This window comes from Lagenorhynchus albirostris, chromosome 18 (assembly GCF_949774975.1).
Source record: "Lagenorhynchus albirostris chromosome 18, mLagAlb1.1, whole genome shotgun sequence".
Lineage (NCBI taxonomy): Eukaryota > Metazoa > Chordata > Mammalia > Artiodactyla > Delphinidae > Lagenorhynchus > Lagenorhynchus albirostris.
This window is the reverse complement of record NC_083112.1, coordinates 74,157,409-74,173,981: the sequence shown is the minus strand read 5'-3', so window position 1 is coordinate 74,173,981 and position 16,573 is coordinate 74,157,409. Positions and strand designations below refer to the sequence as shown.

Here is a 16,573-nt window from a genome sequence, read left to right as displayed (position 1 = left end):
AATATTTTTTAATTAAGGTATGTACATTATTTTTTCGACATAATGGTACTGCACACTTAGTAGATTACGGTATAATATAAACATAACTTCCTATGCACTGGGAAACCAAACATTTCACGTGGCTCATTTTATTACAATACTGGCATATTGGGGTGGTCTGGAACCGAACCCACAGTATCTCCTAGGTCTGCCTATGTAGTAAATAGTTATTATCTGCCCCCCTCCTTGCTGTCTTCCTGCTGTCCTTTTCCCTTCCTTCTTCCCTGTCCTGTATCACAGGCACACTGACCCCCACTCCAGTCCCCTCTCTGACATGCCACGCCACTCCCCGTCTTGACTGTCCCCTTCTCTTCTCCAGAACCGCCGGCCACCCTCAGTCATCACTGACCTCTGCTTTCTCCAAACCAAAGCACCCTGATGGTAACACACTGCCTACCACGTCTGGCCTTGTCTCCTTTAATTTGACAGGACTATTTTGGGGGCCAGGGAAAATGTCTTATAATGACATTTTTAACCTGCTCCCCAGGGTATGTTCCTACGGCCAGGCCAATAGTCGGCTCTCAGTAAATAGCTTTGGATGGATTGAACGGTACCTTTGAAGCCAAGGTTGGTGGAAATCAGTTAGCTCTTCCGGCATCGCGATAACCGGCTACAGCTCTACTCTAATGAGAGTTTTGAAGTGCTCACTCTGTCGCATTTTACAGCTGTGAACTCTCAGAGGCTCACTGGCACTTTTCTGGCTGTGATCCTGTTTATCTAAGGACCAGGTGTAGATAAATAGCATGTTTCAATGGCCACATGACACACAGCACCGCTGCATCCCCAAGGCGCTGGTTTGCACATGGTCTCCGTAAGGAGCTGCCATCCCTCCTGTCCCTGCTCCTCAAGAACAGGACGTGTCAGGATAAAGCAGAAACCATAATCATGGCTGCTGAGCTTGGACTTGGGGATGACAGAGTCAGAAGCGCTCCTTCGCCTCTGGGAGGAAAATAAAGAACGCACAAAGAGTCCACTCAACCGGGGGCAGCAGCACCTGCTTGGAGCGAAGACATTATTATGGTTTTAATTGACAACTCTCATGACTGTGATATTGTAAAGTGGGGTGTCATCATGTATTATTCATACAGAAATGTCTTGACTGTATTGCAAAGAGGTAGAACATTTAGATATATACCCAGAGCATTTTATACTCTAGTTCTATAAAGTGTAAGACTGTGTAAAATTATCAGATGGTTAGATAACTAATTTTGCTTTATTATTGCAAGTTTTCCATATTTTACTTTGGGTTCTATGAGAAAGTTATGCCTTAACTTTCTTTAGACCTTTATTGGATGTTTCTATTAAGTGAGAGGCAGTGATAAGCAAGTCCCATTCTAATTACTTGTATGAAAAAAGCGAATACAGCTGCATGTTTTAGTGAATGTACTGATTACTTATTGTTGTTCTACTGAATACATGGGTATTTTCTAAACATACTCTAGATTGTGGATTATAACACTCGTTCATTTATTAATCAACTGCTTCGTGAATTCCCATGTGAGTCCTCCCAAATAAGGGGACTCTACCATATCGACGCTCCCATTTCCTTGATGAATACATGCTTAAGACTCGTCTCAGATTTATCTGCAGACCCACTTCCCTTTCTTCCTTCAAAAGATTGGTTTCCTACTTTTTAAACCCCTTTCAACATTCTCAACTTGCCTAAGGTATGGAGCCCCAGACTGAATTTATATCGAGGTGCTTCCTCACTGCCTTTTTAACACTATCAATTCTAAAAGGATCATGGGCACTTTGACGATAGTTAACACAGACCACGTTAAATACGTAGCGTATCTAGAGGACCGTGGGATATGTAACACTGCTGCATTTCCAAGGTATTGTTAGGCTGATAGTCTACAAGGAAGCTGTCATTTATCCCTGTCTTTCCCGATTCTAGAAAAGGCTGTTGAGAAAACACCATGATGTCCACCCATGGCCGACACACAGAAGTGGTTTCCATGAAAGAACTTCCTTCCTTTCTTTTTTTTTTTTTCTAATAGAATCACTTATTACCTTGGACTTACAGTGTTATTAAAATGCTGACCATATTTCCTGAGTCCTCTTGTTCACTTGACACCTGAATTTTTCCGAAGTTATTCCATGCCCATCATCTTTAAAGCTTTATCTGCGGTGCACAGACTCAGGGTTTTGAGGGCTTCTTTGTACTGTGTAAGTGATACGGTGCTTTCATTCAAGGAGTCCATCACCTCAAACACAGCTCAATTTGACATAATTTGACATAATGGACGGGAAAGTCATGCCTTATTTGGCAATTCTCAGCCGTTCCAATATAGATATTAAATTCTGTCTTGGTTTTTCCAGCTGGAAAAAGAGGAGGACACTGGTGAAATATTCAGCAACTCCACGATCAGATGTTTTGCGAAATGATTCCTGGCCTCATACGGCCTCTGCTGCTGGCCTCCATCACTCCCCATTGGGCCCTCGCTGACCCTCCTTCTTCCCCGAGGCCCGCGCGCACAGTTCCTGACAGCTTGGTCTCTAACAGGAGCTTTTCATTCACCTATGTCTATCACTATGAATAATTCATTTTTGGAAGTACAATAGAACTGTTTTGGAAAGGGATGAGGTAGAGTAATCTGTCCTCCAGAAACTTTTTGCCATGATCCCAGCCAAAGCAGCTTGTCCATTTCCGATGACAAGGCCAGAGCAAACTCCGCCCTTGGCAACTCTGCGGGCCTCCCCTGAGTCCCGCCCACGGAGCCTTCTCTTTGTGTGGACATCCTTCTCTGCTTGGAACCCCAGTCCGTGTTGTGTCTCAGCACCTAAACCACGGTGTCTGCTTGGAAAGAGAGGTTCAGTCATGAAGTGGGCTTTGAAAGGTTTCTTTCTATAGGATTTATTTGTCCTCCGATAAGGGAGTTTGCTGATACCTCCAAAGGAGTCCACAGGATTGAATGTCTTGGAAGCACGTCAGGTTTCATGGTTAGAGTCTGCTCTGTGCAGGATCTCAGAGCCAGGTGGGCTCACTCACATGAACCAGATCACCCGACAGAGCTGTGCACCTGAAGGCCATGCTGTGAATTTCCAAGGACAGTTCCATGGACAGTCAGTTTCTCCCAGGTACACCCAGAGCACCAGGAACACAGAAGTGCACGAGGCCCCTTTACAGGAGGCTAGAAAGGGAAGCAGACAAGCAGAGTGTCGCCTTCAGTGTGAGTCCCTAGGAAGAGAACATTCCAGAGGCTTTCGGGGGCGGGTTTACAGATCAGAGGCAGGAGGTTTACAGATGAGGTCACACAGGATGGGGAGGAACCCATCAGGCTGAGGGCTGTGTGAGCGAGGCGAAGGGGAAGCAGGGGTGCAGGGCTGCTGAGGACGAGGCCGCTTAGTGACGCTGCGTGTCACCTTCCACAGCCGCAGCGCACAGACTGAGCGTGGGGGTGGAGGCTCAGAGGCTGGAGCGCTCAGCAGGGCTCAGAGGGCACAAAGCTCAGTGTCCTTTAAGGAGTTTGAACTTTTCCCGGAGTGCTGCGGAGAGGCCCTGGATGATGTAAAGCGGAGTGCTGACAGAATCCAATAGTCCCACAGGGGTTACCCTAACTGCCCGGTACAGACCAGCACGGAGGGGAGGAGATCCGGACTGAAGACGCAGAGGCTCATCTGTGGACGTGTCGTGTGGGTGAGCGATGGGAATGGCTGGGATAATAGTCGCAACAGAAATCAAGACATTTGGAGCCTTGATATTTAGGGCGTAGGCTTGTAGGACCTGGGGAGAAAGTGGTTGGGGAGAGCATAGAAGGGGACATTGGGGGTGACTCCCAGATTTCTCTCGTCTTGCTTCTCCCGAAGAGAAGATGCTGAATTCCACTCTGGACTTGCAGAGGCTGAGATGCTAAAGAGCATACGGAAACAGAAGCATGTAGGACGCAGTTTATAGACAGATCAGGTGAGAGAGAGAGAGAAAGAGGGGTGGAAATAACGATTTAGGCGTCACTGTTTTAAAGACCAAGTTGAATCATGAGAGTGGACGATTACCACGAAAGACTGTGCAGAAGGAAGTTTAGAACAGAAGCCTGAGTGACACCAACATTTTGGGGAGTGGCAGAGGAAACAAATAACAATTACAACAAAACAACCAATGGAGTAGTGGCTGGCAGAGTAGGAAGAAGCAGGTAAATGGATTCTCTTAATCACGGGGGCCAGCGTTTCAAGAAAGAGCTTCCGCAGCCGCGCTCCTTACTGCCAAGAAGTCAGATAAGAAAATAGCTGATTTTAGCAGCTGGGTTTACCACAGAGGCCAGGTTGCTTAGAAAGAACAAGTTTCTGTGCAGTAGTTCAGGCTGACACCAAACCATAGTGAGGTGAGGAGGGGAAACAAGATGAAGCAAGGATGTCATTGACTCAGACAATGCAGGAGGCGTCCAGCAAGTCCCCTACACACACGCCTTCAAGTTGCAGACTTGATGGGAACGCGTATTCGCACGTCCAATCACGTAAGCTAGTTCACGTGTCATACCTTGTCACGTGTGTGCATCCTCTACAAGTGGTTGTGCTTTTGTGTACTTGAGTACAGTACTGTATAGAATACAGTAGTACAGTATCTTTATTTCAAGCCCAGGATGTCCGGAAGCAAACCTAAAAGCAGTGGTGACGTAGCTGGTACTGCTGTGCTTTTCGAGGTACTGTACTGTAAGATTAAAAATGTTTTCTTTATTTTTTGTTTGTTTTTCATGTATTACTTGTGTGAAAATTATTATAAACTTATTACAGCACACTGCTATATGGCCGATGGTGTTAGTTGGGTACCTAGGCTAACTTCATTGGACTTACGAACAAATTGGACTTAACGAACGCACTCTCGGGCTGCAACTCATTTGTACGTAGGGGACTTACTGTGTTGACGAGGAAGAAGGGAAAGAAGAAGCTGGCTTCCTGTGTGCCCCGGACAGTGCAGGGGACACACTGACGAATTCTTCCCCGGTTTCCTTCGTTTCCAAGATCATCGTTGGAGGGTAGCATCCTCTATTCAGGAAAGCTTGAAGAGTTGATTTGCTTTTTGTCATCGTTGCCATCACGTCTGTGGGCCTCCAGGTATCACACCCGACTCGCAGGTGGAGCCGGGCTGGCCCTGCCTTCTTCAGATGGATTCCCTCTCCTGAAGGGACTGAGCCCAGGGTGGTGGTGAGAATGGACTGGATGGACTTAAAAACATAGGGTGGTGCTAGGAAGCGAGGGCCGTTCTGAAGTTCAGGGGATTAGACCGAGTGTTATCACAGGACCCACGAAGCGTCTCCAGGAGAAAACAGGAAGGTACTGGCATTCGGCGCAGGAAACGGAGCGAAGATGCAGCCCCGCAGGACAAGGTGTGCTGACATCTGGCGGATCAAGGAGCCTGTCTCCTTACGCTGTCCATCTCTGAATATTCTTTTGCAGATGACCTGGCGCATCCTCAGGCAGGGCTTGTTTTCTTGCTTCTCTCTTAAAATATGTCCGTATTTTCATTTTCTGGGTGCCGCGCGTGCTTTAACCAGACACTGACACAGCGCTAAGGAAAGACGCTCAGATATACGCATGTGCACATTTCTTTCGACCTCCTGCCCCACTCACAACTATAACGACATGCTTTGTGCATCAAAGTGCATTAGCCCGAGGCGGTCGCCACCGCAGACTGCTGCTTATGTAACCAGCGATTTCAGCCCCGCGTGCTCCAGACACACGCCACTCACGCGTTAGAGCTGTCAGGGAAGGGCCTCAGAAAACGCATCAACACATGGTATACATGTAAGAGGAGTTAGCCCTTAGTAATTCTTGGGGGAAAAGGGAAAACGGCCTTCTGATTTGAAGATGACAACCACGGTCAATACCTGACATTTTTCTTAATAATAAAAAATTGTAACCGACATATTTTTTCAGCCAGCTAACATATATTTGCAATATAAATTGGTTCCCTTGCGCTAAAACGTGAATATAGATTTTGGGGGAGGGAGGCAAGTATACTTAAAAGAAATGAGAATCCAAGCCCCATGGGGAAAATACGAATCTGGGGCATTTTGTGAAAGGCTCTACGGGAGGTGAGCCGTGGTCATGTGGAACGCCCAGAACCAAGAGCGGTCGTGAGACCCGGTGCGTGCTGACGTCACACTGGTGCATGCTGACGTCACGCTGGTGCACGATGACATCACTTGTAAAGAGGAGCCTGAAAACCATGATTATTCAGGGCACTGGGTATAACCCGTAATGAACAATATTTCTAGCCACATAAAGCATCTCCCTTCTAGAGTCCCATAGCTTAACATCACTTCCCGTAATCAGGGAACAGAGACCCCTCGCTCAGTCTGTCTCCTGGGATGTTCCTCTCAACCATGCTTGTACCATTACAACCAGAACTTTCCTGAAAACTGAGAATTATCTTAAAAAATAAAAAAACTAGTCTTCATCGGGAATCTGGAAATGAGTTCAGTAGACCACAGCTCCCTGGGATCTCCCCTCCTCTCCTCACACCTTCAGTTAGGCCCGCGAAACCGAGGGGATTTGTAAAGTGATGTTGGTGCAGAGAAGACCCAGAAATCAGCCCGGGGCTGGGGTGTGATTATTACAGCCACTGCGCAGAATTTCAAGGGAAGGTTTGGAAAGTGCAGATCTGGGGTGAAGTGACTTGTAAAAAAGAAAAAAAAAGAAGGGCTTCCCTGGTGGCGCAGTGGTTGGGAGTCCGCCTGCCGATGCAGGGGACACGGGTTCGTGCCCCGGTCCGGGAAGATCCCACATGCCGCGGAGCGGCTGGGCCCGTGAGCCGTGGCCGCTGAGCCTGCGCGTCCGGAGCCTGTGCTCCGCAGTGGGAGAGGCCACAACAGTGAGAGGCCCACGTACCGCAAAAAAAAAAAAAAAAAAAGAAAAGAATAAAGGTACGTTAAGAATGATTCAGTTGATGCCTTCCCAGTAATGTGCTGTGTTATTAAAACAACATCCAAGAAGGCAGGGATTTGAGGTTGCCATCAACTGTGGTCTTCCTAGGCCCCAGTTCTCACTTTAAAATGAGAGGCTTAGCTAGATGACCCCTAGGACCTTTCCCCTCTGAACTGCCACCCTCCCCTCGAGGATTCCAGAGACCCACCTTTTGTCATGTTGTCATCACTTTCCGCTTCCTCTCAGAAGAGGTCCAGCTACCCCAGGGCCCAGTGAAGGAAGTGCTGGCCTGAATTCTGTCCATTTGCTACTATAATCTCTCTCTAACTCAGGTTCTTTATTTGTAAAATATTTCCCAAACCCATCTCAAGGGTTTCAGGGGGGAAAATAAGAAATGAGAAAACGCTCTGGGAGAAAAAGAGAAAATTGTTATCCAGCTATTAAGTGAAAATGTCATTCTTTTTTAGGCCGTTTTAATAGTCTAGTCTGTTCCTTTTCTAGACTGTAGCTTGAGAGTATTTTCTATTCACCGTAGGATGGGCAGCTGTCAAACAATTTGTTGTACTGTCAGCAGTGATTTCCAAGGGGCAGCAGCAGAGCGGGGGTGGGGTGAGACGTCCTTCACGAGCATAATTACCTGGAAAACGTAACTTCCACAGAGAGAGGAAAGTACAAGCCCTCCAGGAAAAATGGAGGTAAACGTAGTTGAACCAGTCATTTATCATCAGAGACCTTAAACCTTTTTTGTTCCTTCCCAAAATTATTGTTTAGCATCAGATAATCATTTATACAATTCAGTGACACCTAGAAAAGCGATGACTTCGTATGTCTCTCCATAGGAGAAAGCTAAGCCATTATAAAAAAGATTTCTGGTCTTCCTTATACTACGGAGTTCTTATGAAAGAAGACAGGTGTATTCATTTGTCATCAGTGCTTTTCCCTGAAAATCCTTTAGGGCTTTTAAAAGTTAATCATCTTGTTTCTTTGGTTTTGTGCCACCACAAAACATCTAACTTTCTCAACCCCCCTCCCTCAAAAATAAAAGGGAGGCATGGAACGTATCTCAGAGCTGTTTATTTCTCTCCCTTTCCTGACGCAAGAATTCGCCTCACAGTATACTGACAAGAGTTATCTAGATTCTGCTTGAATTCTAGGCTGTCCACTCACTTCCATTGCTAATTATTATCTGTGTGCAAAGTGTGACCAATAGTTACCTTCTCTGTGTGTGCTAAGAATTACATGGGAAAAAAATGTATGTACCTTGCTTAGAACAGAGTGAAATTGATAAATACTCGCTATTACTCTTGCTATTATTGTCAGGTATTTATGACCTCTTAGTGTACATTTAACGGTACACCATCCACCTTTCCAGGTAGAACATAGGCGACAGAATCTTACCAGACTAGTATTAACCTTAGAAACAGGTAAACAGAAGACATCAGCGCCCAGGGTCTGGGAAATACCTGAGTCACAGCCATCTGTATGGTGGATACCTTGCCATGGTTTTATTTGGGCCTAGTTTCAACTTGTTCCCTTATATTAGAAAAAGGCATTTTTTTCAGTATCTACTTTCCTAAATACCTATCAAAAACAAAGAGCTAGGTGAATTCATAGTCCTTTCACATTTTATTAAATTAAGCAAATACTTATCGAATATCGATGTGGATCACAGTATCTAAAGGTCCAAGTTGCGGCTCTGATGAGGTTTCCTTCTTCGTTCTCCTCACCACACCACGACATAAAGTGTCTGATTTAGGTTGGGTGTTTCCCGGCTTTCGGACGATGAGATATTTAATGCATTTGATGTGAGTCATCAATTTAAATGCCCGCCGCTGCTTGTTCTGTGCCCTGGAGTTCAAGCTCTAACCAGCCTCCTCTGCACAGCCCGCGGGGGCATCTTTGTAGGGGAATCAGCGCCATCTAGTGCCCTTGGGGGGAATAGCCGGTGTCTGCAGGGCTCTCGCACCCTGCAGTAAATAACCACGGTGGGTCCACAGTTATTTCCTTTCTTGTATATCATTGGATTTTAAAAACTTCAGGCCCTGCTTAACTCCACTGTTTTTCACATGAGTTACATCCCCTCAAACGCCACATTACCTTTTGCATCCTCTTAAGGGCTCAATCAAAAAATGTTTTGCTCTGTTGCCAAGACATCGCTTGCAGCTGGCCTTGTGTGAATACGCTGTCTCCAAGTGTGAGTTTTCTTATGATCCGCCTGAAGCCCTAGCATGTTTCTCACAGTACAGCATGTCCTTTATCAGTCAGAACTGTTGTCATCCCGCCCTATTTTTGATTCTTCTCTTTTTTCAGATTGTCTACAAAGCCTGGCTGTGTTCCCAGTATTTTGAAGTCGCACAGCTGAACTGCAGAAAGACAATTCCTTGCAAGCAATACTGTTTGGAGGTTCAGACGAGGTGTCCGTTCATATTGCCCGACAATGATGAAGTTATCTACGGGGGACTCTCCAGTTTCATCTGTACAGGTACAGTGCAGGGCAGGTGTTGGCACCCAGCCTCTCGTGGTGGAGCTGCTTCTGTGGTGTTTGTTTGGTTGGGGGTTTCCTTCCACCTATGTAACCCTGAAGATTCGGCTGGGACTATTCCATGCTTTCCTTCACAGAAGCCCTGAAGGGACCCCGAAACTGATTTGGAGATGCCACGTGATGTGTCGTCTACCTGTGACCACCATCATTATTAAGTCTGTAAAAGGATAAAATGGAAAAACGTCAGCAATCTTTGGATTTGCTTAAATTTGACTTAGAGTCGGTTGGGTTCTACCTGCCTTATCTTTGTATTAACCTAAGAACAGATGACGTGATAAGGCGGTAAAATTATGTTTCTTCTTCAAATTGGTAACAAGTTTAGGTCCCAAATCTATTTTCTGAGAAGTGTTATGTTACTTTATCTTAAATAAGTATCGAGAGTATGAAGAAATGCCCATTGAAGTTACTCGTGTGTGTGTATGTGTATTAGAGTCCGGTTAAATTGTTTACCTCTTTCACCAAATGACTCAGGCTGGGCAAAACACCAGTAGCAGCATGCAATTTCTGGGTATTTATAAGTGTTACACAATTTAGACGTAGAATAAGACGCAAAGGATAAGAGTAGATTGCTTTTTAAAAATAAATGCTGAGTAGACAAGTGAGAACAATGCCCTTTGCTGCAGAAATGTGATAATCAGAGTTGTTGCTTCACGCTGTCTCAGTAAAATGTGCTACGGGTCCTTGTAACTGGATGGCTTGAGTTGTAGCATGTTTAGTTTTCAAGTTTTAAGGATAAGACACCATCATATGTACGAAGAAACATGAAAACCCCTCTTCTTATAATAAACTTTGTGAGACCCTTCTAAGCAGAGTGACATATTGAGATGTTCAACATGAGAATTTGTCAGATTCTTTCTAGAGCACTTATTCCCATGCCTATCCATAACCCATCCTGTTCTAAGTGATGTGCTATCAAGAGACTGTCCAGCAAAGCTCTCCCCTAAACGCCTGCCTGCACACTGGATGACTTTTGTGCTGCCCAAACTTATGGGAAGGATATCTGGATGAAGGTTAAGAGACATGGGCTTTCCTCCTATTTCTATGAATGCATTCTCTCCGAGCCACCGTCTCCTCATTAGTACATTAGTGATAGCGATACCCCTCAGGCATGTCTGCAGTGAGGAATACAGATAGAGAAGCTGCACGAGATACGTCATCCATAGGCAATAGCCATTGTACGTAAGGAAGCGATTTGTGGAATGCAAAGTGATTTACCAATTATTTTTGTTATTCCACTGATTTGATGCTGAGATCATTTTTCATATGGTTCCTCCCTACTGGGAAGACAGAGAGAGAGAGAGAAGAGAGAGATAAAAGGAAGGAAGAGGGAAGGAAGGAAGGAAGGAAGGAAGGAAGATATTAACACCTTCTTCCTTTGAATCTGAGCCAGAATTCACCAGTCACAAGCTATTCATTTATTTGTCTTCCACACAAAACTTCAATAAATGGTCATCAAGATAAGGTCTTCATCTCTTGACTTAAGGGCCAATGAGGTGTCTGTGATTTTAGGACTTCTGAGAAACTTCTGGAATTTTATGTAAAGGTTGTATTCTTGTTCATTCTCATGCATGTAGCTTTTTTCCTAGAGAAGGTCAACAGCTTCACTAGATTCTCAGAGCAGAAAAGAACCTCAGGTGAAGGGAGAGGCGTCTGTCTATCTCCTCCTGCTTCCTGGTCTCTTATCTGTATGTTTGAATCTGAAATACAGGTTTGAACGTTCATCGCCTTCCCTATACATTTTCAAGGCCGTCCGAAAGCTAAACATGGAAATTAATCTCTTTTCGCACATGTGCAGAAAGTCTATCTTATATTTTTAATTGTCTTTGAGTCTTTCAAAGTCAGATTTTTTCATCTGCATCATTAAGGAAAACAAATAGGAAAAGAGGAGAGATTTGTCATTTGTCGGATCCAGGGGAAAATGCCACCAAAATTAGAAGCTTTCTGGGAGAATCTTATCACTGAATATTTGGGAATCTGACTCTTCTTTCCCCACTGTCAGCTGGGCCTATGTTCTTTTTCTTACTTCTCAAAAATGTGCAGAATAAATTATGAAGGCATTTGGTCCCTGAGCGCTGTGAAAAATTTTGACAAAAAAATGGTACTAATTTTCAGATTGATCCTCTCTTCTAAGCTGTGACCCAGGCTTCCTGGAAGAATTCTTCTGTCTTATCACTAGCAGTCATCCTTTATCCACCTGGGGTCACAGAGGTCCCTTGAGTTTTGCTGCTGGACTTGAACAGGAGAGATTTCTGCAGGTGGGAATCGCTCGCTGCCATGATGAGGGTCCCAGACACCAGGGTCCCCAGAACATCTCCTTCTGGGAAGAAGTGAGCTCCCGGGGCCACTGGTGAAACCCTGCCCAGGAGCCCAGTGGCCTCACATGTGTAGGGAAACTAGTAAGACTTTTACACATAAAACATTTGTTCCCAAACATTGTCACACGATCTTTGAAGGTTCACCTCTTACAGATAGACATGAAGATCCAAAGAACTCACCCTTCAGGTGTACTTGGAGTAAGCATTGAGTCATCTCACACACCTTTTACGCATTGTGAAGGAAGCGTCTTCTGTACTCAGAATGAGACTAAGTCTAGTCGAGAAATGGGAGTATTTTTCCTAGTTCCCCGGTTGGCTGCACATGACCTGAGGCCCCCTGGGAAGCAGGCTCATAGCCACGTTTCAGCTCACACAGAACAGCACATCTGCTGGACTCCCCCCTCAATGAAATGAGTAAATGGCAATCACTAAACCCAATTTCACTAAAAGGGCTTCACCAAGTAGGTTGGTCTTCATCTTGCCTCCAGTAATTCCTCTTTTTTAAAAAAATTAATAAATGATTTTATTGCCATTCTGTATGCTGAAATATATCATCATTTATCATCAAGAGTTGAAGGAATAGACAGTTTCCTTCAAATTCCTTTAATAATGGTCTCCCTACTAATGGAAATACAGCCAATTGAGAAGCTTCCAGAAAGAAAGAGATTCCCTCTAAAAATCATCTCAAAAAAGTACTCAGTGAGCACGCGACTGCAAAAGGCTCGCCGGCAGATCCTGTCCAGGTGAGGGTCAGTTTTGTTCAAGGTGCTTCTCCATAGTGACAAACCAGTGGTGTGATTATGGCTTTTTTTCCAATCTTTTAGAGACTGGGATTACAGGACGCCAGGTCTTCCCGTCATCTAGGCTTTTATTAGATATATACTGATGCTTAGAATTCCTGTTATCCAGCCAAAAAAGTACATCTCAGTCCTTGGGATCAGGGAGCCAGTTAGAGGGTTCAGAGCAGACAAAATTCCTTTAAATAATCAGGAGTTATTTAAAATTTGGGTCAGTTATTAGATGCAACCTTATTGCATCATTTCTTCATGAGGCTTATATTACTTACCCATGTCCTACATGGGAGTGTTTACATGTCTACATTTTGGTCATCTGCTGCTATGACCCTTGGCAAGCCGGTAGCTTACTTTTAAAAAATGAAATATCTGAGAATGCATGTCCATGGCTGTGCAATGTCTTTGACTGAGGCTGTTGCTGAAGGTGAAGGACAGATGTTTTAACCACAAAACTAGAGAAGAGCCTCCTCCTATTGTTAAGTTCTGCTTCTGTTTTAGGTAATGAAGGAAAGACACTTTGCCTGAGATCTCTCTTGGTTTTTCTGTTAGAGGATAAAACTGAGGCGTTGCTGAAGGGGTGTTTGAGAAATTAATTAGGGAGAAATTCCAAGGTGCTGTCAGGGTGAAGCCCGTCATTGGATGTCAGGCTTTATTGAGCTAAAACTTTTCGAGGTGGGTTCTGTTCTCAAGCTGGGTTCACACAATACTCTGCTATTTTAGAAACTGTTTCTTCGTCTTCAGAGTGACGGGGTGGAGTCCTTTGTGGGTTCTGCGCTGTCAACCCATCATGGTGATAATGACGTGGGTTTCCCCCCTGCACACTCCCTCGCATTCTTCTAGAATCCCCTGGAGAAATCCTGGATTGCTTACCTGGAATGGTGAGCCAACACTAACAACACAGAAGTAGCAGAGCATCTCAGGCTGCGGGTGCTATGGTAACATACATTGCGAAAATTGCCAGTTGATTGATGGATAAGACAGACCCTACCTGATTTGCTGCTGTATTTTTCATAGGTGAATTATTGAAAGAAAAAATAAAGTAAAAGATCTGCTGGGGGTTACTGACAATGGAGATAAAACATTTTGAGAATTCTGTGTAAATTCTGCATTTCATTTTTTAGCTGTGACAAGCATGAGGTTATATTTCCGCCTCCTGGGAAAACACGGCGGGCTGTTGCTCGTAAGGGTGACAGGTCTGATTATGAAGTGATGGAGGACGGGCGCCCCCTGGTGGCGCGGCTCTGCGTCTGCAGGGGACCTGAAGCGGTTTATTTCCCTCAGGCAAGGGAAGTCATTATAATAATCCTTTGAGAGAAAAAGATGGGGGAAAATACTTGGATATGCATATTGATCGAGTCAGAAAGGAATTTTTTAATGTTGCGTGCCATTCACAGGAGAGAGTTGACAACTGTGAAAAAACATTCCCTAAACTGTATCTCACATCTGGGGAGTTGATGAAGATTTTTAGAAAGATTATGTAAAGGATTTTCTCACCGGAGTAGTGTTTCAGTAGAAAAATCTGCTCCCTATAAACTTTAATTTGGACGTCTATGATATCTTTAATCTCCGTACCTTCTCCAGTGTGTGAATATGTTTGATTATTTTCTAAAACTCAAGGGTCTTTTTTTCTGAAAAAGGAATAATGAAATACCAGCTAGTTATAGCACCATGTGATGTCATACAAAGTCTTTATATATATATATAATATATATATATAAATCTACAAAATCTTTATGTAGATACAAAATCTTTATGTAGATACAAAATCTTTATATAAATATATGTGTATATATATAAATTTAGACCAAAAGAGAAATGTGAAAGAAGATAGTATGATCAGAATAAATAATAAATATGAAAATAAGTCATTTTTAAAAATTTACGTAGCATGTAGTAACTTCATGTGTTTGGGACATCGTCTTCCATTAAAACACTGCACTTTTGGAGGCTTATTAAATTCGTATAGTGAGACCTGAGTTCAGGTCCTCATACTTTTAAGATCATCTTCCCCGACGTCCACCTCCGTGTGCTTCCCCAGCGGTTCAAGTTTGCCTTGAGCGAGGGGACTAATGCAGGGAAAGAGCCCCGGAGTAGAAATTAGGTTGGTGGATTCTGCCCATAGCTATGAATTTTGGAACGTCGTACCCACTGGGTTTCCATTTCCTCATCTCTACAAGTGGCTGATGGGTCTGGGTCTCCAGCACATTCAGCCCTCCTGGATGTTGAGGGCAGAGCCTGAGTCAGATGGGCGCCCCTTGGTCCAGGCAGAATCTGAGTCAGATGGGCGCCCCCTGGTCCAGAATGAGGGCAAAGCACCCCAGCACCAGACAATGCAGAGTCCATCCTTGTCTGTGTTAGTGGAGGCTGGCATCTCGCTCCAGGCCCCCCTGGATGCCCCTCGCTGGAGAGCCAGGAAGGACTGGTGATAAACTCATCTACCTCCAGGTGTGCTGATAAAACTGACCCACACACATCCTGATTTCACAACATCACATATTATGTTAAAAATAAACATCACGTATATTTTCTACCTGGGCCATTCTTTCTGCTTAAAGAAAGGAGAACTGTCTGGCACTGTTCTCTGGAAGATTTTGTGCTTAGATGCCTGGCTTTTTCAGTCAGATGAGTGAGCGAGATTTTTAGACTGCACACATGCAAACCTACAAATATGTTACTCTGAAGGGTAACGGCAAGGACCCAAGGTCTCTAAAATGTTTGCCTAAATAATTGTGACTCTGCCTTCTGCCTTGTGTTCAGTAGGTTTGAGTCCCATAAGGAAATCATGCATTCGATACATTTTAAAAATGGAAAGTGAACCAATTTGTCTCAGTTTTGAAATCTTGTCTTTTTGGTGGTTCAGCTTGACTTTACCAGATGAGATGGTTACTGTTAGTCATCATTTCTAATGTATCAGATCATTATAATGTTTACTCTTTGGGTTCAATGTGAAGTTTTCTTCAAATTAGTGAGATGTAGGAGGTCAGTTTTTATATCCGTGATGCAGTCATTGTTCAAAATAATTTTTTAACTTTTCTCTGGAAATAATTTTCATATCCTGAAGCATTCTCTTCCTGCTTTGGGAGATTTATCTGAACATGTCTGTTGTTTATGGCTGTATGCCCGGTGCCCAGAAAGCTGTTTGACACAGTTGGTGCTCAATAAACAAATTTCGAATGAATTAATTAATGGGGAGCAATCTGTGACGGGCCCTGTTATGAGGAAGAAGGGGCCATCCAAGGTGGGGAGAAGCCCAAGGAAGCCAGGGGGTGAAGGTTGTACCCTGCAGGGCCACCAGCTGCCTCCTGCCTGCCTCTGCCGGCGATATTCTGACGATTCCAGAAAGGGGGCTGACAGGTAGATGCGCCTTAACAACATGTCCCCCTGTTGGAGTCAGAGAGAATATCAGTATTTCCTTTGAAAGCCATTTTGTCCCTCATGTTCCATCCTCTGTCACAGGCAAGATAAAGACTCAGGTTGAAAGCTGTTCAGACCTCATCATGCACGTTGCTTACTCACCTGGGACGCTAGGACTTTAAGCCTGATGAACGCTGTGACACCTCACTTACGGAATTCACATTTTAAGTGGGCCCCCCAAACTGACCATCAAGGTTAACTTGCCCCCTGCCCCCCAATTCAGGTCCTAACCTGCAGTATCTCAGAATGTGACCTTATATGAAAATAGGGTCTTTTAGGGAGGTGATCAGGTTAAAGTGAGGACACCAGGATGGGCCCTGATCCCGTGCTGCCCAGTGGGTATGTTAATCCCCTAGGGCTGCCATGTAACAAGACGCCACAGACGGGGTGGCTTAAACAACAGAAATGTATTATTCCACAGTCCTGGAGGCCAGAGGTCCAAGGTCAAGGTGTTGGCAGGTTTCGTTTCTCCAAAGGCCTCTCTCCTTGGGCCACCTTCTTACTGTGTCTTCACAAGGTCTTCCCTTTGTGTGTGCACCCAGGGGTCTTCCTGGGTGTCCAAATTTACTCTTTTCATAAGGAATCTCATTGAATTAGGGCTCACT

The 16,573-nt window shown here is 44.5% G+C and overlaps 1 protein-coding gene across 1 annotated transcript in view; it reads left to right on the top strand.

Moving 5' to 3' along the window:
• The window catches only part of NALF1 (NALCN channel auxiliary factor 1), a 571,767-nt gene that overhangs the window by 533,050 nt on the left and 22,144 nt on the right, over positions 1-16,573 (top strand). The window contains exon 2 of the mRNA XM_060128881.1: positions 9,214-9,385. Within this exon, the coding sequence (XP_059984864.1) occupies positions 9,214-9,385 (172 nt within the window). The remainder of the gene's footprint in view (positions 1-9,213; positions 9,386-16,573) is intronic.